Source organism: Catharus ustulatus, chromosome 2 (assembly GCF_009819885.2).
Source record: "Catharus ustulatus isolate bCatUst1 chromosome 2, bCatUst1.pri.v2, whole genome shotgun sequence".
Classification (NCBI taxonomy): domain Eukaryota; kingdom Metazoa; phylum Chordata; class Aves; order Passeriformes; family Turdidae; genus Catharus; species Catharus ustulatus.
The window spans coordinates 84,110,703-84,133,722 of NC_046222.1; the positions used below are offsets into that span (position 1 = coordinate 84,110,703).

The 23,020-nt window shown below is 38.7% G+C and overlaps 1 protein-coding gene across 1 annotated transcript in view; it reads left to right on the plus strand.

The window, feature by feature from the left end:
* The first annotated feature begins 6,821 nt into the window (after window positions 1–6,821).
* UBAC2 (UBA domain containing 2) overlaps window positions 6,822–23,020 on the plus strand; it is a 117,074-nt gene continuing 100,875 nt past the window's right edge. Inside the window, exon 1 of the mRNA XM_042778985.1 lies at window positions 6,822–7,201. Within this exon, the coding sequence (XP_042634919.1) occupies window positions 7,099–7,201 (103 nt within the window). The 5' untranslated portion in view covers window positions 6,822–7,098. The remainder of the gene's footprint in view (window positions 7,202–23,020) is intronic.

The following is a 23,020-nucleotide window of genomic DNA, read 5'->3' on the forward strand; positions in this document are numbered from 1 at the left end:
CATGTGTCCTTATTTGAGTAAGGACCACAAAGGTGATGAGGGCTCTGGAGCATTTCTTAGGAGGAGAGAAAGAGGGAGTTTGGCCTATTTAGTCTAGGAAAGAGAAGACTGCAAGGAGATCTCATCAATGTGTATAAATGTCTCAAATGCAGATGTCAGTGGTGCCCAGCAAAAGGACGAGGAGCAATAGCCATAAACACAAGAATTTCCACCTCAAGATGAGGGAGAACTTCTTTCCATTGAGGGTGGCAGACCACTAGCGCAGGCTGCCGAGGAAGGTCACCTGCTCCAGGTGACCCTGCCTTGGCAGGGGATTGGATTAGATGAGTTCCAGTAGTCATTTCCAACCCTAAGAATTTGATTCTGTGAATCTTTAGAAGTGGGGATGCCTCTAGCATGCTTAATTACCATTAATTCCTGCTGAGAGCCTGGCTAGCAGCACTGCTGGAAGGTATGCAGGCATTAGACACATTTAAATGCCTGGAGCATTTGAGAGCATTAGAGCTTGTGCACCTTTATCTTCTTAAGCACCTTTTTATATAAACTAACAACACTTCTCTACACTGAAATACAGCTTACCACTGATCGAGGGAGAGACTGAGTGCTGTGGACAAGGGGTAAGGGGGCTTTCAGGTGGAAAAAGAATAGCACCAAGTGTTTGTGTATGAGGATGCACATACTGCTGGATAAAGGGCCTACTTTTTTGGCTGCTTCACAGATACATCTGTAACTAATAAGATTCAAGTAATTGAGGTAATTCCTTCAGAAAGACAGAGTATTAAAAATGTTCAAATGCACAAATTTGTATCTTACACAGAGTTTTTGTCCTTGAAGGATCTTTCCTACAGATGCTCTTCAGACCTGCATCAAAGGCTCATTTGTTCAAATGCACAAGCTGGGATTTTTTAGTAGGATGTCTGTCACAACTTGACTGTTCAAACTAGTTTATACCTTAAGACAGACATAATGTGCAGACAGTATGACTTGCCAGGCTCAGTAAAGATCACTAGAGTTTCTGTTTTCTCGAGTCCAAGACCCAGTGTGTTTATGAGTCAATGTTTAGGCTGATAAATCAGAAAATTGCATACTGGTGAGAGAGATTATCTGAATACAGAACTGGATGAGCAGCTATGTAAACATTTAGCTAGAATGAGCTATCTTAACGATCATCTTTTTAATTTTTGTATCTCAGTCTGTAGGATATGTCTGGATCTCAAACATCCACAAGTAAACATGCCCTAGATTTTATATAAATAATAGATGATTATTTTCTAAAATTAAATAATTTGTTATTTTCAGAGCTCTCAGGTGCTTTCAGTTATGACCAAAATTTTTTAGAATCTACTCTAGAGATTTTAGCAGTTGCTAGAATGTAAAATGGCATAATTAAACAATGTTTGCGTAATTTAACTATGTTTGTTATCTATAAATAGTTCTCCTGTATATTATGCATTTTCCTGGAAAAGAGACAGTGTTCCAAGTCTGAAAAAACTCTGAATGACACCTGTATAGGTACAGATATATAGGAAAAATAGGTATAGTTTACTTAAGAAAACCATACAAAATACCCCAAAAATGAGGTTATGACAATCATCAGAGTTGCTTTTCAGCTAAACACATTCAGTTAAAGAAAGTGACAATTCTGTGTATAAAACAAAAGGAAAACTATGGAAGCTGATAAGCAGAAAGGGTAATTACAGTTGTAAAACAATGAGAATGACTACTAGTAGCTAAATAAAGGAATGAAAAGTCTTGGATCATTGCCTAAAGGGCAGGGGGAATAAATTTTTTTAAATATCAGGATCAAGAAAGAAAAAAATCTAGACAATGGCATGGTTTCCCTGCTAATTTGAAATACACAACTTTCAGTAACAATGTTAATGCATAAAAATATTAATTTTTTAATAGAAACCTGGATAATGCAGTAATACTTCATGAATGTAATTGTAAATTATTTATTCAACCAGTACTTAGTAAGGATGCTAAATACCAGCCGGTAAAGGTTAAAATGTTTGAACTTTCAAGGGCAACTAAGAATTTTATGGGATTCTAAATCATTCACGGTAATAATCGACCTGTGTTTTTTCCAGAAATGAAGATGAGAAACTTCTGTGGTGTCCATTAGAAGTGTAAAGCAAAGGGGGCTTGAAACTAAAATAATATGACAAAAATCTTTTGCAAAATAATTAAAGTCAAAACGAAGAATCATGTGTAGGAATTAAAGAATCATTGAGTTTCCAATATCAATATGATTTGCTGATATTTAGGCTTGTTGCTTAATGGGATTGGTATTTTACCTGGCAAGGGTCACTGTATAATTATGAGTTTCTATGAAAACATTATGGTACATTCTATTCTAATAGTCTATTAAAATAATTTTGTACAAAACTTGCAGCATAGCTTTATCTGAGAAAAAATAGATGCAGATATAAATATTTATAGGAAAGAAAGGCATCTAAGTACAAAGAATATTTTAAAGTCAAAGTATAGAGGTGTTATAGTGTGGTTATGAAAAACTCAAAAACATTCATGCTTATGGTACAAACTTTGGATTTAAAAGTGAAGGAATATTAAGAAGTAGTAATGATGATGTTTTATACGGCACTCATTAAACTTTTACTGAAACAGTGGTATTGCATTTCACCACAAATGATTGACAGACTGGAAAAACAAGGAAAATCTGCCTTGCAGTGAGAAAATGAAGAAGCATCTGTCTAGCTTACACAAAACCTTGATCATAATGTACTAGGATTTGGAAAAGAATTTCAAATATTAAAAGTCTCTTTAATCTGTCAGCTAAGATGACAGTGAGAACCAATAAATGGCAGGTGAAATTACACTCATGTAGAGTAACATCCTTCTCTTTTAGCCACAAGAGGACTTATTTGGTATTATCCCTAAGGAGCCACCAAGCTCTATTTCCCAATTTCTAAACTAAGATTCAATAGCTTTTCTAAATCCTGTGATCTAAGTCATCCCTCAAGTTATGGACTCAAAGCAAGGCTCACATTATAAAATTCCTTGGCTTTTGTTGCTGTGGAGGTCAAGATGATCATAACCTATCTGTCCTGAAAATCCTTTCAGTTGAGAAAGAGCTGTTGAGCTAAAGGTCACTGAAAGTACCGATCTCTTCACTCTTGTGATCAGTGACAGGACTTGAGGGAACAGCATGATGCTGAGTCAGGGGAGGTTTAGGTTGGATATCAGGTTTTCCACCCAGAGGGTGTTTGAGCACTGGAACAGGCTCCACAGGGAGAGGTCACAGCAGCCTGACAGAGTTCAAGAAGTGTTTGGACAATGCTCTCAGGCACATGGTGTGACTCTTGGGGAATAGTCCAGTGCAGGGCCAGAGGTTGGACTTGATGGTCCTTGTGGGTCCCTTCCCACAAGGGAAGGGAACTCAGCTTTTTCTGTGGTATGGCCAGAGTAGGTGCTAAAAGATCCAAGGAAGCAAGGGTGTACTCCCTAAATATTAGCAAAGCAGTCTGGAGGTTTTGCAAATAATAAACAACTTAAGAATAGATGTTAAAATCCTGAGATGATGTAGGGGGTTTTCTGGGGGTTTTTGGTGGTCTAAAAGGCAGAAGCATAGAAAGCTACGTTTTGATAGCATTTTATCAGTAATTTTAAATTAGTTACTAGTTTTCTATACTTGTAAAAGTTAAATTAAAATAATACTGCTGATATGTAGATTTTCTTAGCATCTTCTAACATACTAACCCCTTCAGTGATGTGCTGGAGTAGGTTCATTTGAGCTCCTTTCTAAAATTCTCACAAAGCCTGAAAAGAGTAATGGAGTGTTTTTGCTGCATCTGGCTAAGACTGACTTTGTCCCAGATACAGCTAATCTACCCTTCCAAATATTATACAAGCAGTCCACACAGATATTTCTGAATAGCAGCATTTAGTTCTTCCCCATCGCCCCCAGCGGAACATAAGAGCGTGCCAAAGTTTATGTACAGAAAGGTACAAGCATTTAAAAATTGCTTTGATTAGACAGCACTGATCTCTTCTCCCCCATGAAATCCATAATATGCCTTTTTAAGAAAACACCTTTTTTTTATCAGATGGTGTCCACAGGTCTACAAAGTTCATCCTAAATGCAAATACCTGAAAACAGCTGATTAGTGTAAGGTAGAATAAATATGTATTTCCACTGAGAAGATATACCATAAATTACTTGGAGGTTGTTTCCTTTGATTATATTAGTAAAAAAGAGCACATACATGTTTCTGCTGCTCATAAATGGAAATGCAAAAGTTATTTTTGTTCATTCCTTACCTGAAAATCTGGCTATATCAAGAGGTGAAAAGAAGGAGCATTCAGTGAAAGTTTCTCCATAATTTCCAGAATGTTACTGTTCAGAAAACTACACCCATTGCCTGCTTTGCAGAATGATGTAATTAATGTCAGTGTAATTGTGTGTTTTAGGCTTAGTTCTTGTAACCCTGCCAATAGAAACTTGAGGAAGGACCAAGTGGATATTCCACGATCTTTCTACCCATTCATGTGCAATCTGAAAAGCTCATTTTTCCAATTTTATTTCTCATGTTCAGCAGAGGTATTACAGAATTAATATAAGCAAACAAAATCTTTCTCTACACTGATGCACAGCTTCTTTTTTTCTTAAAAGCAGAGGTGATGTTGCCTTCCATGACCTGGCTGAACTACAACCAGGGTAACTATAGTACTATGTAAATAGATTCCTATGCAAGTTCACGAGGATACAAAATAATTCACTTTCTGTTTTTTCTACTGACTCCTAAGACAATTATAACACTTCTTTCAGTTTATCAGTCAATCAGTTTCATTCAGGCTTCTGGCATAGTATTCCTTCTTCAGCATTAGTTGTAGAATCTACCCATGAGTATTGCTAACATCTTTTGGAGAGTTAATCATGCAATATGAACTGAGTTCCACATAATTTTCTTCTATATCCAATGGAGGATGACAACTGTGTGATTTTAAACCTGATGGAAAATTGGTGCAGGACTTCTGAGTGGCTGCTCTGAATTTGTTTTAGTTTATTTTGGTTTGTCTAACTCAATTTAAACTTAGTTTAGATACTTTTTGTTGGACCAAGTTAATAAAGCCTACACTTAACAAAAATAAAAATAGATGCATAATGTTTTGTACCATCAAACCCATATTTTTAAATTATTTAGAGATTAACTTTTACAATTAAAAATGTTTATTTACCTTCACAGCTTTTCATTAACTGCTGTTTAGGATTGCTGTGTACTTCTAAGAGATGTTTTAGTCATGCCATGACCACCAGCAGCTGCTTAAGAGCCTACCATGGGATACATCTTTCTTTTATCATCAGCATAAGGATTGTTGAAACCTTTAGAAGAGGATTTCTCTTCTCAGTAGGGTTGGAGATTTCCAGCTAAGCCAGACCATATGCTGATTCCCGGATTTCTTATCTGTAATCAGTCTTTCTTTGATGTTGTCAAAGATATTTCCATTAAGACTGCAGAATAATTCTAATACTTCATCAGTGTTCATGTGAAGTATTTATTATTATGAGACTACGTCCCTTGCTACAAATTTGTATTACTACAGATCAGTAATACATTTCTTGCAGTGTTAATGTTTGTGATTCCCCACCCACTTTAAACTAAGAGCAGCATAGAGGAGACAGCTGATAACCTCTTAACACATGAAAGTACTGACAAGGTCTCCCGCAGACACTGTAATTCAAAGTAGTCTGTGTGAACACAAATCCTCCTTTATTGACTTGTCTGCTCATTCCCTTGGTTCAACATAGCTCACATTTCTTCCATTCTGAGTAGGTAACTTCTTCCTACTCAAAGAATTTGGATAAGTGCTCCTTGTTTCAAGGTCAATTTAGATATAGTTTGAGGACATGATCTGAGAAATAAATAATAGGACATGATCTGTATTCAGCAAAGTGTCTGAGCAGTGATTGCTTACACTATAGGTGAGTCCTAAAGCTCACAGTTCTTACCTCCATGGCAGAGGGATGGATGCAGCAGAAATCTTTGCTGGCACCAGGGAACAGTTTTCACCATATGATGTTCACAAGAAAAGGAAAACACTTATTTTTTTTTTTTGTATATTGCATGCCTGTCCAGTATCTGTTCAAGTAGTGTATTTAGGAGTTTGTTTCTCTGGTATAAATATATACTCTAAAATGCTAGGCTTTGGTTCCTGTGCTGTCTTCCTTGCCAGTTCTTCTGGCTGTCATTTATAATAAACATAGTCACAATAAGAAACACTGTCACAAATAAATGCGTATACTGTTGTAAAATAAAATTATCGTGGAATATTTTATTGTAAAGATTTGTATTTTAATACAACATACAGCTATTAAAAATAACTGCACAATTGCTAATTTCTACTGGCTAAGGATTTGGTTTGGCAGATTTTGAAACTGCTTGCTAACTGCTTGCTGTGGTTGGCTTATGTAAAGTAACTTGGTGGAAGCAGTTTTTAAAATTTTTAAAGCAACTTTTAAATAGCTGCAGGGAAATATTAAAACAAAATTAAACAAAACAGAAAAAATCCAAGCAAACCTGAAAAACAGTATGTATCCAAAACCAAAATAAAATATTTAAACGGTTTGAAAGTTTCCTGTCCCTTTATAATTTTTGCATATTTGTAGCCTATGATGGTATACCACAACAATAAGCCTTATTCACATGGGGAACCACAATGACACTACTAGAAATAATCACATGAGGAACAGCTGCAAGAATGAATTTGTGGATGTGGTGTAAATAAGAAAATTGTAAAATGGAATGCTGGAATTATCATGACTAGTACATAACAGAAGGGGAAAAGTCAGACATCTTTCTAGGAAATATAAATACTAAGAAAGTTAAATACTTCATAATCAATTAACTATATGGACTATATGACTATATGGACTATATGACAGACTGAATTTATAATCTGGTGCAATAACACCTAAGAGCCACATCTCCTAATCAAGATAATAATTCAAATTCTTATTCAAAACCTTTCTAATGTGACCAGTGGTCAATGTGACTTAGAATAAAAATCAGATTTCCTAGGACAGTTGAAATTTGTTTAGTTGTTACACACATTAGTGTTGGAGGAAGATCCCTGTGAATGAATCAGTCAGATTCTACTGTCTCCTATTTTCCTATGAAACATGATGAATGGAAGCTCATGAGGATTTGTCAGCCTTCCTTTCCAAGGACAAAGGAAAAAGGTAATTTTAAGTTTGATTTCCTAGATTTTCCTGATTAACTGTTTAATATATATTTATGCTGTTCCAAAAAAAAGCAAACAAACAACCTGAAAAGAAATTTACATTTAAAACTGATCTTGCTTGCTATATAGGATTTACATCACTTAGATGTTACTTCTCTGTCCCCCAAAAAACAGACCTTGCATTTGATTTTAATTGCATGTGTGATCAAAATTAGCTGTCAACAAAATGATTGGGTTACTGTCTGTTTGAAACCTACAGCTGTCTTGTTATGTGTAGTAGTATCTGTAGCAACCATAAAACCTAAGAGCCTTCCAGAAGCCTATTAGGCAATGTGAGTAATACATTTTTGTTTGGGTTTGTTTTGGTTTTGGTTTTTTTTTTTCCACTCATGGAAAAATGTGTGTCTGCTGGAATGTTCTGGCTGCTTTTTAATAATACATATTCCATCCATTCATCCACCAATGTACTATGGTTTTTTCCTTCTGTTAGACAAGAGAAATCACAGGAAGAAGCCTTCAAAGCCTGTGGTGTAGAGTGGGGAAGTAATTGCTGGAGGTCCCTGGAAGGCTCTGTCTCCTCCATCGGAAGTTTTTCTCTCTGTAGAAAAGTCTCACGTGTCAGAAGATGGAGCAGCCAAACCCAGATTTATTTTGGAGCCATGCTGTCCTTAGGTTCTCTCCTAAACACTTCGCAGCTGTCCTCTAAACTGATAAATCCTTCAGGAGTTAACATGGCTTATATTCCAAATACAAAAGCAGCTGTAAGGAGACACAGGGTCACAGATTTACTGGCACATTCCAGGGGCTGCAGCAGTGATAAACTGTCTGTAAAACTCACATTTGTGATGTAAGCAACCATATAAACAAATATGCTATTTTTATATTTTACATATATAATAAGTAAGCAAATATAAAGCCTTGTGTTTGTCATTTCTTTTGTTTCTTTTGTTTCCATTCTCAGCATTGTTGCTCAATCCTGTAACAGTGAGTAAAACTCCACTACATAAAAATGCTCCTGCTTTCAACAAGCTTTGCTTTTATTTTCAGAAAAACCCCTAAAGTGTTTGGCAATGTCTTCAGCCTTTATCATCTTTTAGATCTATGTTCAAGTAACAGACAGAGAGGATCCAACAAACTGTCCTCTGTCCCCGTGGCTCATTCAGTCAGCATTCCAGCCCTGTCCTTTCCCACTTTCTCACTTTCTCACTTTCTCAGGGTCATCTCCTTGCATCTTAATTTGAAGAAAAGGGGTCATGTAAGTTTGTAGAGCACAGAGCAGTTTGGAATACCATCTGTCCTAAAGCATCATCCCTAGATTCCTTGTTTGCTGCGACTTACTAAATCATGCCTCAGTTTCCTTAGATTTTCTATTATGCTCTAGTTATCTTCACTCATAGATTTTAATTGTCTAAAATATCATTTTAAGAAAAATCCCTGTGTCTTTTAACTGAATCCCTACATTATCTCCTTTTCTTCTCTTCCTTTAGTTTATGAAATGTATTTCAGTTTCATTCCCTAGAACAAATGCTATTTTTATTGCTCTTATCACTGCCCTTCCTGCTTACATTCTTTTTTTTTTTTTATTACTGGCCATGTAATTAGGAAACCTGGAAATGAGTACAAAATATATTTTTACCTGTTACAGGAATTGGACACATTTATAATAAATTTAAAAGAAAATTACCTGGAAGGATTGTTGGAAAATGCTGCTTTAGGTAGATAATCCAGTGTAAGGTGAAAGAAACAGACCAAAGAACAGTTAGAGGTTAGGATCAAATAGAAAGAAAGAAAACAAAACAAAACAAAACAAAACAAAAAAACTGAGTGGCAAATATACCAAAACAATGGAATGGCAAAGGAAAAGAAAGAAAGTATTTAAGCTAGCTTTAGGACTAAGCATAAGAGGAATAGTGTAAAGGAAATTCTGACTTCCAGTTAACAATCCTGCTGCTGCAGTTTTAACTTCTTGTAATTGTAACCTAAGAGTTTCCTGGAAGCTGCTAGCACGGAAGCACATTCAGCCTACAGAAAGGCCAGTTTTGCAAGCCAAACATTTTATGCACTGTTAAAATGAACTTGAAATCTGAATTTAGTCCATTTTTCATAATACCATATCACAATGCATATTTTAAAGCTCCAGTGAATCAAGGTAAATGGTTATAGTACTACTGCCCTGTGTCACCTCTGCTTTGAAAATTAACTCTTCCCTTGTCCCCAACTCTTTATTGATTTAGACTGGAAAGAGTGAATAACTTTGATTCAAAAAGCAGCATGAATGTCCTAGAAAACAGGCTGTGCCTTTCCACACAGGAGAATATTTTGTTCCAGAAGCCAAAGGAGCTAATGAAATATCTAGTGGCCAGCTCCCTGAGCACGGATGTGAGTATCACTCCAGGGCAGCCCCACAACATCCTTCCCCCATTGTACAGCCCCCAGCTGCCACCCCAGCAGTATGTCATTCCCAGACAGCTCTCCAGTAGCCTTTCCACAGGCTGAGCTCCCCTTAAGCCATACCTTGTGTCATCTCCATGTGTGGCAATGCCAGTGTAAACTCTAGTGTGGAAAAGTCAGTTTGGTCTGCAGCAACACATGGAAGAGGCACTGGGGTGTGCCAGACACGGTGTATTTCTGAAAAATGTTGAGGAGAAACTACTGTGGTGGTTGGATACTGCAAAATCTGAACTTCAGACACTGGATTCTACCACAGCCTAGGTGAGTTGTCTTCATACAAATGGATAACAAAGCCTGTTAGAGCTGTGACTTTTATTATCATAAAACTATTTTCAGGTGGCAAAGAGTTGGCAGAATGCCCTTGTCATGCCCCATCAGAGTACCCATCTTGGCTCTGACAATAGTCAGGTGTATGCTAGAAGAGATGTGAGCTTCTCTGGGTCTATGCTGAGTCCTGGAGAGCTACATCTGCAGTCTTGAGGAAGCTACAAATTTCCAGTAACCTTGGGATCCCACCAGAGGCTTTGCATGTGACTTCCACGGGGCGAAGACCTAAGCAGATTAGATGGCTTGATTATGTTTTTAAAACAACGTAGACATTGAAGTTGGGGTACATAAAATTCAACACCTAAATAGTTGCCTAAACCCCACCATGTACATAAGGGACACAAGTATCTCCAGAGGGCACTTTGTTGGATCTACCTCAGCCATCTGCCTTAGAGTGAGATGAGCTGTTCTCTGTAGGTGACCCTTTCTGACCATCAGTGCTAAAGGAAGCCAAATGCAACTGGTATAGATACAGACATCCATCTTTTAGATACCTAACTTTCCTCCCCTCCACTCTCCTATGTGAGATTCCCTCCCAAGCTGTAGCTTGAGGAGGACAAAAGTGTGAAACTGAAACCTTGGCAGGGATACTGATAGGACATGCTCATACCATGCAATCAAAATGAATTTTAAAATCTGAGGGTAGCTCCTCTTCTTGATAAAGTTGTGTCAATGAAGTCAGCAGAGTGCATGTAACTAACCCATGCTCCTTTCAATACAAACACAGGATTGTGGTATGAAGTCCTCCTGTGTAGTAATTTCCTTTGGTACTTCTAACTGATTTTTTCTGTACTTTTCATTTGGAGATGCACACTAGAATAAACTTTCTTCTGTTTTTTACTCAGAAATACACATGAACAACACACCCTTGTCATGTAGTCTTTGGCAGTCCTTAGATTAGGCCTGGATTTCATACACTTTTAAAAAGGATTCTGTGGATTGTTGACATATTTTGTACGGTTTAATAACATTAGGCTCTGAAGTATTTTACGGGTAAAATAAAACAGGATTTCATATAATACATTTTATTGTCGATAAGCTTTTAACGGAAGTGTCAAAGAATGACTTAAATCAGAACTAGTTCTGATTCTAATAAACACATAAAAAACCTAACAGTACTTCAATTTACAGTTTTTAACATGACATGGAAAAATAAACTGTAAATTATTACATAAATTAATAAAATATCATATAATGTTCAATGACATCTAGAAAAATCAGTGATTTCATTACTGTTAATGTCTCTCTTAAGAGTGCTGCCAGTTTTACTTGGCAAAAAAGACACTGTGCTTCTGAAAAGCCCCCTTGAGATGAAAATTCTGGTTGGAAAATATGGTAAGAATCCTAAAAACTGCAACATTTGGGTATTAGAATTGCTAGCACAATCAGACTTAACATTGTATGTCCAAATATAAAATAAATTGGCTGTTCGAACACTCTCTTTTCAACAGATGATGAGCTGTAGGCATCAGTCACCTGTAAATATATAAAGATATGTGAAATGCATGTTCTATTTAATTTCTCTAGATATCAAAACCACAATGATTTCGTTAAAAGAACTGTTTTCTGTAGACAGGTTGGTTGACATACAGTGGACCCTGAGACAAAGTTTCAGAGGATATGTGCTGTGATAAGAGCAGCTGCTATTCATACTGGAAAACTCCTTAAGTGCAAGCTATTTTAGAGGTTAAATTAAATATAGGCTTAATTCTGTGAAGATAATTTCTTTCAGGCTGACCAAAGCTTTGCTAATACCCTTATATCTAGCTTTAATGATACTTTTCTAACCTTGCCCTTCTCAGTGACATTCTTCCTTTTGGAAGTCTTCATTACGCTCAGTACACTTTTCCCCTTCTCATTGATTCAGATGCTCTTAGGGTTGCCATAATTGTGGCAGTTCAATTACTTTATTTCTGCCTACCATTTCCTTTTCTCATTAAAGCTGAACATGCAGCTTTGAGAAGGAGCTGTTGCAGCACACTCTATGTAAGATGGTACTCAGACATATGAATGAAATAGCTGACAATGGTGATAATCCTTGTGAGAGCTCTGCCTTGATGCTTGAAAGGCTGCAATGGGCTTCCTATTTGTCACTACTTGTATATTGACTTGTTGCAATTGGATCTTTAAAGTGCTACGTGGTCTGGATCCTGTTATTTACAATGCCACTTCCATCCTGATGACAGCTGAGACAATCCCATCTGCTTGGTTAGCAGCTCTGATATTAGTAGGTGACTAAAATAGTAAAAATTAAAAAAAATAAAGCAAGAAAGCCACCTCCAGACAGGTGTCAGGTCCTTGACTCTGTGAGCAGTTGATACAACAGAGTCCAAGGGTATGTCAAAGGAATGAATGCAAATGTGGTTTAAAATGTTTGCTGTCATACTTGTGATAGAAATAGTTTGGACAGGGCTTCATGGGACAAATAGTTTTGTTTCAGGCAACACTGGACAGAAGCCAGGGTTGGTCACATCCACATCCAGATGAGGTCAGAAAAAAAAAAAAATCCCAAAGAGTTATTTTGCTTTTCTTGCAATAACTGTGGGTCTTTGAAAAGCTTTCCACAGATTCCATTCTTGGGATGCGCAGTGACTCATGAAGGGAATGTTTATTCACTCTGCCTTGTAGGATGTGTGGATTGTCCACACAGCATGCATGAACACTGAGCCTGGCTAACTGAGGGCCTTGGGATGGAGAGCCAATCTGGGCGGCTACAAGGCTACAGGGCTTGCACAGGTCAGGTACACAGTGCATAACATGTGGTTGGCTGAATGTAATATTGCTGGTATGACTTGTGTACTTTATCCACTTAGGTGCAGAAGCCGCTTACTGACAGTCCCCAAGAGCTGCCAGCTGCTCTGCAATACAGAAGATGCCACACCTTGCCCAGAGCAATGCCAGAGATCCTGTAAAGTCTCCAGCAGTCCTAGCCCTGGCTGATTAGTATCACTCAGGGCTTGGGCCCACCACCGCCACTGTAGTCTCACCAACCTCGATAAAAGCACCTTTCTCATGGCAGGTATTTTATGCATTTCCCTCTTGCTGGAGGTAATTCTGTACTTTTCCAATTTTGGTTTCAGTCCCTGGATTCAGCCCTCTTGCCCACCCTCACCTTTGCAGATGCTTGCAAAGCCATCAGCAGCAAGTAGGAAAATTCCCTTCAGGAATCTGTGGTCAGTCTTCCCAAGATTACTGAATATTTCTGTTCTAGCCCAGCTCCCAATTCACCTAGAGAGAGAGTGAACAGCAAAAATCAATAGGCACACCACTGGTGTCCTGCTTAAAGCTTTTCAGTGTTGCAGTCCTTGTTGCAAGGAAAGGGACTTGGATTTGCTACAACCATCCTATAGTCCTGGCTGAGTCTCTGCCAAGCTACTCTCCTCAAGGTAGTGCATCCCTTCTATGGATGACCAGCTAGCCAGGGTAGGAACAGTTTTCTTTCCCTTGCCAACCTTTTACTGCTGAAGATGTTCCTGAGTACCAGTCGTCTTTGGCATCACACTGGCTCACACACCTGAGTGCAAATATCCCATTTGTTCTCCAAACAATGCTTCCTTCTTTCCTCCCTTGCTTTGCTCACTCATTCATTCCCCTGGCATGCTGTACAGCACAAAGCACTCCTGTGAGCCGGCAGGGCTGCTGTCATCCCTCAGAGCTTGCTGAGAGCAACCTGCTACTGCTGGCAAGCTCTTGCAGAGTGATGTAATCCTGGGCAGATCTTACGCCACCATCCTGATGCCAGATATTGTGTTGGCTCATGTTGTTTGTTACAATGTGTATGGCTCCTTAATTTTTTTCCCCCCAAAGGATTTGAAATTTGATCCATGCTTGTCTTTCTGGTTCTCAGTTTTTCTGCTGGAGAGCTCTGAAATCTCAGTGTCTGGCATCTGTGGAAGGTTCTTGTCCTTCCTCTTGTATGTTTCTAGCTGGGCTAGGTAATTTCCTCTTTCAGAAATTCTAGTTGTTTCGATAGCATTTAACTCAAGTCTTCCAGTCTTATGTTCCTGATCCAAATAGCCTTGCTTCATCTGAGTCAATTGTTCAAAACAGTCAGCCTGAGATCAGTCAACCTTCTCCTATCTTTTACCCTCTTTACCTATCTCCTGATGAAAAGAGCTTTTTTTTTAAATGCTTAACTCCTGCATTTTCACATTTTGTAATACCCTTTCATGATTCCTCCCCCTGGTTTTATGGAACAGTATCAAAGGTACAAAGTGCGTTAAAGCACTCCTTGCCAGAAATAAAGCCAGGACCTGGCAGGTTTCCATTTTGCTGCAGCTGTAGTATTGTTAGTCATTATCTTTCAAGTACCTGAGTGAGATTAATTTTGTAGCAAGAAAGGCAAAATACCTTTCATTAGCCTGACTTTTTACAGACACCTCTCTGGTTTGTCCTCTCAGATGAAGGTCAAAAACGTCCTTGCTTATCCTCTACATTTCCTGACATTTTCAGCATTTGGGGACCAATATGCAGCTTCTCTGTCCTGCTCAGACATTTTCTTGGTTTCTTCACACACAACACTACAGTGTTGTTTACTCAGTGATGACTCAGAACAAAAAACTATAAAAGAGGTCAACGTATTTGCTTCCCAGCCTTCTAAAGGTGCAGTTATCCACCCCTACAGGAAATTCAAGACTTCTTTGTGAATGAATGTTACAGAGTTGCAGCGGCAAGAGAAGCCCCTGTGCCAAGGCCTGGCACGTATGCAAGGTGACTTGGACGAAATAAATTAGATTAATTGAGTGGAAGTAAAAATCTTCCCTGAATTAAATACACTGAAAAGAGAAAGCATTTACAGATTGTGCTGCAAGGAACCTGAAAAGGTTTTTCTCCTCCTCCTGTGCCCTAAAACCTGTGTACTGACTCCTGGAAGGAGCTCACGCAGGAATCCTCTCTCCAGGTCCATACTAAACCTTAACAGGTTAGAAAGGTGATGTTTTCAGATTTAAAGTGTTACTAAATGAGACAATATAGACAGTATTACAACTTGGTAGTTGCTTTGTAACAAGGGAAAACACAGATGTTCCAGCTGTTTGCAAGACACCTCACACACAGCAAGATCTGAATATTGAGGCATGCTGTAGAAATGACTGGAATCTCCCTCACCTGTCAAAATGCATGTGGATTGGGATCAGCAGAGCTCATTGAAGCAGATGTGTGCATTTCAGGATTTTACATCTACCCTTTGACTGCAAGGTTACAGTGTTGGCTCAACCTCCAGTTTACTTCCTCTCGGATTTCCACATCTTCAGATTTTGTTTCCTCTGTCTATCGTAGGAGTGAAATGTTACAAAACAGGAATTGAGATCCTTTTATAAACATTGCTTTTGAGTAAAAATCTGGATTAACATAGATTTATAAAATTAGATTTATTGGTTATTAATTGGCAATAACTGAGACATTAAATTTTCTTTTTCTTTTATGTTTTTTTAAAGACATAAAATCTTGATTCTGTGCTATTGACAAGTCTTTAGCAACACTCTCTTCAGGATCATGCACCTTAACATGAATATTACTTTCTTGCAATCTGCTTCATGTTGTTCATGATCATGATTTGGAGTAACAAAAGTCAGAATTGTTTAACGTTCAAGGAGTAACCACTGTTTCCTCACTTCTGGATAAGATACGAGGAATGGTGCAAGAAAATTTGGAGCAGCTCCTTTAATATGGAGCAGCTTGAAGAAGAAGGACTTGGGGGTGCTGATGAATGAGATCTCAATATGGGCTTGTAGCCCAGAAGGCCAACTATATCCTGGGCTACAACAAAAGCAGTGTGGCCAGGTGATTCTGCCCCTCTACTCTGCTCTGGTCAGATCCCAGCTGGAATACTGCATCCAGCTCTGGGTCCCCAAGGTGAGAAGAGTGTTGGAGCAAGTACAGAGGAGTACTACAAATGGGATCAGATGGCTGGAGCATCTCTTCTATGAAGACATGCTGAGAGAGTTGGGGCTGTTCAGCCTGGAGGATAAAAGATTCTGGTCATGTAGTGGCCTGCCAGTACCTAAAAGGGGGCACAAGAGAACTGGAAAGGGACTTTTTACAAGGGCCTGTAGTTATAGGACAAAGGTGAACTACTTTAAACTGGAGGGGGGTAGATTTAGATTAGATTTGAGAATGAAATTCTTTTTTCTGATGCTGGTGAGGCACTGGAACAGGTTGCCCAGTGACATTAGGGATGTCCCGTTCCTGGGAGTATTCAAGGTCAGACTGGATGTGACTCTGAGCAACCTCGTCTAGCAAAAGGTGTCCCTGCTCGTGTCAGGGTGTTGGAACTTGATGATCTTTAAGGTCACGTCCAACCCAACTATTCCATGATTCTAATTTTCACAAATACCAAAATCACACTTTGAGGGTTTCAGCTGCTTTGTCTATTCTGCTAATAAATCTTTACATGACTGTCACTGAGTGACAATCTTTTGGGGAAGGAGAGGCAGAGCAACTTGCCTGTGGCAGCACAAGTCATGGGTGGAATGAGGATTATAAAACAGGATTTCCTGCCTTCCAAATCTCTTCAGGTTCTTCCAGTTCAGGCTGCCTCCCGAGCAGGTAATTACATGCATATCAGTCATACCTCTTATAATTTTCTTATCTTTATTTATGAGCTGTGATTCTTCTACTTAACTCAGTTGTATTTCACTGCATTAATTAGCTGTGCTTAACAAAACAACTCAGAGAAGTATTTAGTTAGTGTGTTCATGAAGTCAGTTCCAAGCAAGGTAACTAAGCTTTTAACAAGGCTAGACAAAAAAACACCCAAAGCCCAATTAGAAGACATTTTTAAAGTGCTTATTTCTCTGCCAATCAAATGTGGTAAAGACATTTAATTACCCACAACTCTGAGGGTGAATTAGATGCAAGGAAAATTAAAGCTGTGCATGCTGTTTGTGTTCAGGAAAGAGATTTGCGTGCCTAAACAAAATGAACTTTAACACAGTGAAAAAAACTGACACATCTTGTGAGATGGTTTTTGTATAAAGTGATAAGTGGAAGCAATATATTTTCTCAGTTTTGGAGGAGAAAGAGGGCAAAACCTCAACTGCAATAAAGTGATTTTGGTTCAAGGGAATGAATGGATGGAGCTAATTTTTAAAATCAATCTAATGATCAACTTCAAACACATGAGACTTTCAGCTCTGAAATTAATTTTGACAGGTGGGGAGAGAATGGCTGTTTTGAAAGCAATCTTGCTTACGCATTAAAGAAACTGTTGGCCAATTTAATTAGATTTGTTGCATTGTTTCATTTTCCATGTCATAGAACAATTCTTCACTCTGTTCCAGTCATTCAGTATTTAATCCTGTGAGGCTCGTGGGTTTGTTTTAAAAGTACCTAATCCTTTTGACATTTTATCCAAACTGAATTGCTTCACAGAATCATGGAAAAAATTATAGAATATTCTAAGTTGGAAAGGATCCAGCAGGATCCTCAAGTTCAACTCTTAAGTGAATGGCCCCTATGGGGGCATCTTCATTGTTTCTGAAGAGTTCTTGCCTCTCTGCCTCCATTTAAGAAGGGGCACACAGAAAGCAGGATGTCAGCTGTGCACACCAAGACAATGGCTAGATGATGTTGCCCAAAACACCTAGAGAAGTGAGCATCTGAGCACAGAGTTACTGCATATTTAAGGCTATTTTGAATGTACACAGCCATAATTAATTTCTTAAAATTAATAATTTTCTGATTTGCTGCTTCTGACTCCTTCTGATCTCCCCAAAGAAGAGCTGTGTCAGCTGTGTTTTAACATCACTATCAGTTTGCCCAAGAATTTTAAGAGAACAGAACAGAATCGTTGCTCTATCCTTTGCATAGCTGGTCTGAGTGAGAGAGCATTGCTACTTTTGCAAAAGTAAATTATGCTTTATTATTATTATTTTTGGTATAAGTGTTTGCATAGGTGAAGTAGGGCGGAGATGACCCTACAAAATACTGCTAATTGCATTTCCCAAAACACAAGTAAGCCTCCAGAGATAATAAAGTATCTTTTATTAACTTCGGTATTTTCTTTCTGAATCTCTGGGCCAAACTTGCATCACATTTTTCAAATCTTTCTTTGCAATATCAAGGCCTCAAAACCTTTCTTTTGGAAAAATAAAAGCAAGAATTCTCTGAAAATATCTGGATTTCACATAAAAGAGGATCAGAGAAGGTACTAAATCTCATTAAAAAGTTACAGGATGCTGTAATACATCTGGACTGCTTTTCTATTTTGCAGTGCCTGCAGTACTAAGGCAGAATGGCAAAGGCAGGTACTGAAACAGACACTACTACCAGCTTGTTTGTACATGTTCTCCAAACAAATATTTCTATGCTTCAAGGCTGTACATTTTGATGAGAAAAATATATGCATGTGCATATATATATATATATGTATGTATAAAAACATAATCTAAAATCACATTAACATGAGAGAACAATCAAACCTTTACCTTGGAATAACCTTTCATTACTTGTCTACACACAGGACATCCAAAACTGGAAAGGAAGTAAGTACAATCTGCACATAATCTAGTTATGGGGCTAACAGACAAGGAGAAATTATCGCATAATCATGCAAGCTTTTGACCTGGGATGCAGAAATAAGCCCATTTGAGTGCTATATTCACGGGTCATGTGGTGTAAGACATGAAATAGCTGAGCAGGACAGCTCCTGTGCAAGGTGACACTTCTCTTGGAGGTAGTATTGATGGAAGTCATGGTAGACTGGGTGAGTGAGCACTTTGGCCCCACATTTGATTTCTACTTGTAAACTCGGGCTGGAGACCAGTCTCTTTACCATGACTGCCTTGTTCCCAGCATCTTTTTGACTGGTGAGCACAAGTTATGAAAAACTCTGTCAAATGTGTTTACATGAAGGAAAAGCCTGAAATAACAAGTGCTAGAAAGATGCTATGCACCAAGTGATTTACTGAGTCTTTTGCTGGTGTTTTTTGTGCAAAAATTATTCTGTGTTAGATTATGCTAAACCTCAAGACAGCTTTTTTTGTAAAATAGAAAAGTCCATGCAGAGGGCAGATATTAAATAATTATTAAACTGTAATCATGTCTCATAGCTATTGCACAAGAGTTTCCACATAGGAAGCCTTAAAAAAAAAGCCACTTGACATAGGAGGAGAGTGGATGAGACATTTGGCTTCTCTCATTTAAGTCATAGACTCATAGAATCATAGAATCATAGAATCATAAAATCATGGAATCGTTCAAGTTGAAGAAAAGCTCTAAGATCCTTGAGTCCAATCATTAATCCAGCACTGCCAAGTCCAACACTAAACCATGTCCCTAAATGCCACGTCTACCCATCTTTTAAATACCTCCAGGGATGGTGACTCAACCACTTCCCTGGGTAGCCTGTTCCAGTGCTTGACAAACCCTTCTGTGGAGAAAATTTTCCTAATAGCCAACCTACATGTTTCTTCTAGCATTTGTGCTGTGGTGCTGTCAGCCATCACCAGAGAGATTGTAACAAGCTGCTGCAGGGGAGCAAGGGAGAACACCAACATTAATTATGTAATAGCCCATGACAGCACTCAGGATGAACTGTTCCATGACCTTCCCCAGCACTGAGGTCAGGCTAACAGGCCTGTAATCCCCAGATCCTCCTTCCAGCCCTTCTTGTAGATGGGTGTTACATTTAGTAATTAGGGCATCCCATTTGCTGACTTCCAGTCAACCAGGACCTCTCCACTCAGCCAGGGCTGCAGGTAAATGATGGAAAATGGCTTGGTGACAAGTTCTGCCAGAGCCCTCAGTGCCCTTGGGTGGATCCCATCCGGCCTCATAAATTTATGTGTGTCTAAGTGGTATAAGCATCTGAGGTCACACCTCCATTTTCATTCTTTTGAGCCCACATAATTTAAATTTAATTAGAGTTCCCTATTGCCATAAAGCAGCACAGCTGCTTAAAGGACCAGGTGCAAAGGTGCAAAGAAACTGTGACAGAGCCATATTAGCAGCCTGCTCCCTCATGTTTGGGCAGTGGGAATATGCAGAACCAAATAGTCAGATTATGAGCATTGTCACAGCAAGAAAGAGATTAAATAATCCCTGTTGGGTCTGAAAACAGTTTGATTATGAAAGCTGTTTGCAAAGATTCCTAGGCCTAGAAGTGATTTATCAGTCAGACTACCCCATTTTGTTATCATACTGTGAATAAAAACTAAGACACTCATTTGTACACTGTGATTTAAGGGGGCAGGGTTATTGGTCAATAAAGCTTTGTAAGAGACAGGAACATCTGTTGTTTAATCATCTTCTCAAATAGGCCAAAATCTAGAGTTCCTTACAAACATACTTCATTTTTTTTTTTTCAAAGTTATTATTTTGAATTTATTCAAATCTCTTTCATTCTTCAGATCTGTGGGAAAGCCGGGCAGGGTGCTGACAGAGGCACCATAATTGCTGTATTTTAGCCAAGACAATATTAGTACCTAGATTTTGGCATCATTGTTTGTTTCTTTCTCATGATTTCAGCTTACCTCTCAGATGTGACAACCCAGGAAATCGAAAATACTCCACCTTTACCTCTACCCACTGTGAAAGTCTATACAATTTTTTTTCTCCACACTCTAATTCAAATCTTGAAGTTCTTAATTCTGCAGTGACTAATATACTACCCCTTTGGATCTCAGTTCTGTTCTCAAAGTCTAAAACCTTCTTATCTTGAATCCAGGCCAATGTCTTTTTAATTATGGCTATGTCTGAGAAGATCATCTTTGTTGTTACTATATCAGCGAGACAAAATGAAGAAATCTATTACGTGATGAAAGACACATACCTTTTATAATTTTCCACATCAGTAGTGTTTCTCAGGCCCCACCCCACATTCTTACCATAGCTGGTTGCACAATGTCACTTGAATTAAGTGATCCATTTACTGATTTTCTTCCTTGTGCTTCTTTCAGAGAAGGGACAAGCCAAGTTTCATGCTCCCTGAATTTAGAAAGTATTAGCCTCTGACTTGCAATTAACTTTGAAACTTCCTTAAGGGTTCTTGTAATCACCCAAACACTGGTGAGTCATTAAATTTCAGTTCAAAGTCTATACAATCTAGTTTTAAATTATATTAGGATTTTTTTCTAACATAGCACAATGAGATCTCTTCCCATTTTCAGCTCATATCAGGGAAGGTTTCATTCTCATAGGCTGAAGCTGCTGATAGGGGTTTTTATCACGCGCCATTGCTATGACATAGTCACTGATCAGCCTAGGTTTTCATTAAGCACTTCCTATGACAGAAGTACCAATAGTAGGCAAAATTACTTTTTAAACTGTGGGTTTTTTTGCTGGAGCAGTACCCTGATCTCTTTAGCAGCCCCCCAGCACCTCCTTCGTTTAACGTGCAGATTATGGATTGTGTATTCTGGTTCTGTGTGTGCACGTACATGAAACATTTACTGGCAAGTACTCTCCAAGAAAAGTTACCTACCTGCACATTATTTGGAAGGTTTTGCTGTGTGTTGCCTACACCCACACTCATAAGGTCCTATAATATTTGCATTTTACACAGGAAAGACATTTTTTGCACTTCTTTTGTACCTTGTGTGGAACGTGAAGCTCCTCAGAATACAGAACACCCTAGTCAGGGCAGCTCAGAAAACCCTGAATTCACAGAAAATAAAGACTGAGTGGATACCACATACAAAGCAACCAGAATTCTTCAAGATAATTCAGTAATGTTTCTTTTAGTATTTTCCTTTATCTCGTTTTCTTTTTCATCTTTTCTTTCTCTTTTTTTAAGTCATCGTGCCACCCTGCACAGACCACCTGGGCTCCATGCTATAGGTGTTACCTTTCCTGCCAATCCCCCTTACCATTTCTCCTCCTCAGAGCTTTTTATGGATCCCTCCTCCGCCTGTGTCAGGGGTTAAGACCTGCCAAATTGCATAACCCCAAAGTGTGCCTCTGTTTTTTTCTCCTGCCTCTTGCTCCACCCTGTGCTAATTCCGCACATTCCACCCAGCCTTCCTCTCGGACCGCTCCCTTCCTCTGTCTTTATGTTCTCGCCCTAGTATCTCCATTCATGCCATCCATGTAGAGCAAAGGCGGCCTCCCACTGGATGTCAGCGCTGTATCCTCCCGCTCCCTTCTCCAAACAAAGCCGGCAGAGCCCATCTGCTCCCTGAATCATCCCGGCTGTGACGGCCACTTTCCATCTGCCCCAGCTTGCTGCTGCACTGTCTGCGGTTTGGAAGTTTAAAGTGCACCCATCTGAGCCAAAGTCTGCTGAAAACATAGCAGGCTTCTGGCTGACGAATTCAGGGCACTGTGAATCAGGCCATAAATCACCTGGGGCTGACATGCTCTTTTTTTGTTGCTTTTTTTTTTTCTTTCCTGTTTTACAGCAAAATGTACTGACACATCTCAAGTGTTGCATCAAATGCAGATGCTTCAGCCCCAGATTGGTGCTTTTCCTGGGCATGGTGTCAATCTACACAATGACCTTCAGAAGAAAGCAGTTAACTTACAAGCCAGCAAAATTTCTGGGACTTGTATGAGGCAGCCTAAGATACAAATGCTTAATTTTTGCCCCCAAATCTACATGTCACCACCAAAATTATTGATGCTGAATTCAGCTGAAAAGCTGCTTCTCCTGTATACACAAACATATCAGTTCTTATTCATGTTAACTGCACAATAAGTTCAGATTATTTTTTATTGAGACTTCAACCATGCTGCTGTGGAAGGACTAACTGCTGCGAAATCTGGAATAAAAACCATAGGAGAATGGCTGAGAAAACTTTCTTTACAATACACCTTCACATACAAAATTAATGAACAGCAGTGTCCTGTCCAGTACTCATGAAGTGTGTGTACTAACTCTTTCCTGTCACCTGTGTAATATGACTTACATGGAAAATACATAATTACTAATATAAATATTCAGCAAATACATACTTAAGGAACAAATGCTGCAGTGAATACATGTCTGGTACATATAAAGGTGTGTATTGACTTTGCTGGTTTATTTTCCTCCCACTTGAAAAGTTTGCTGACTTAGTTTACAATAGGAACAAAGCTCAAACTTGAGCTTTATTATGAGCAG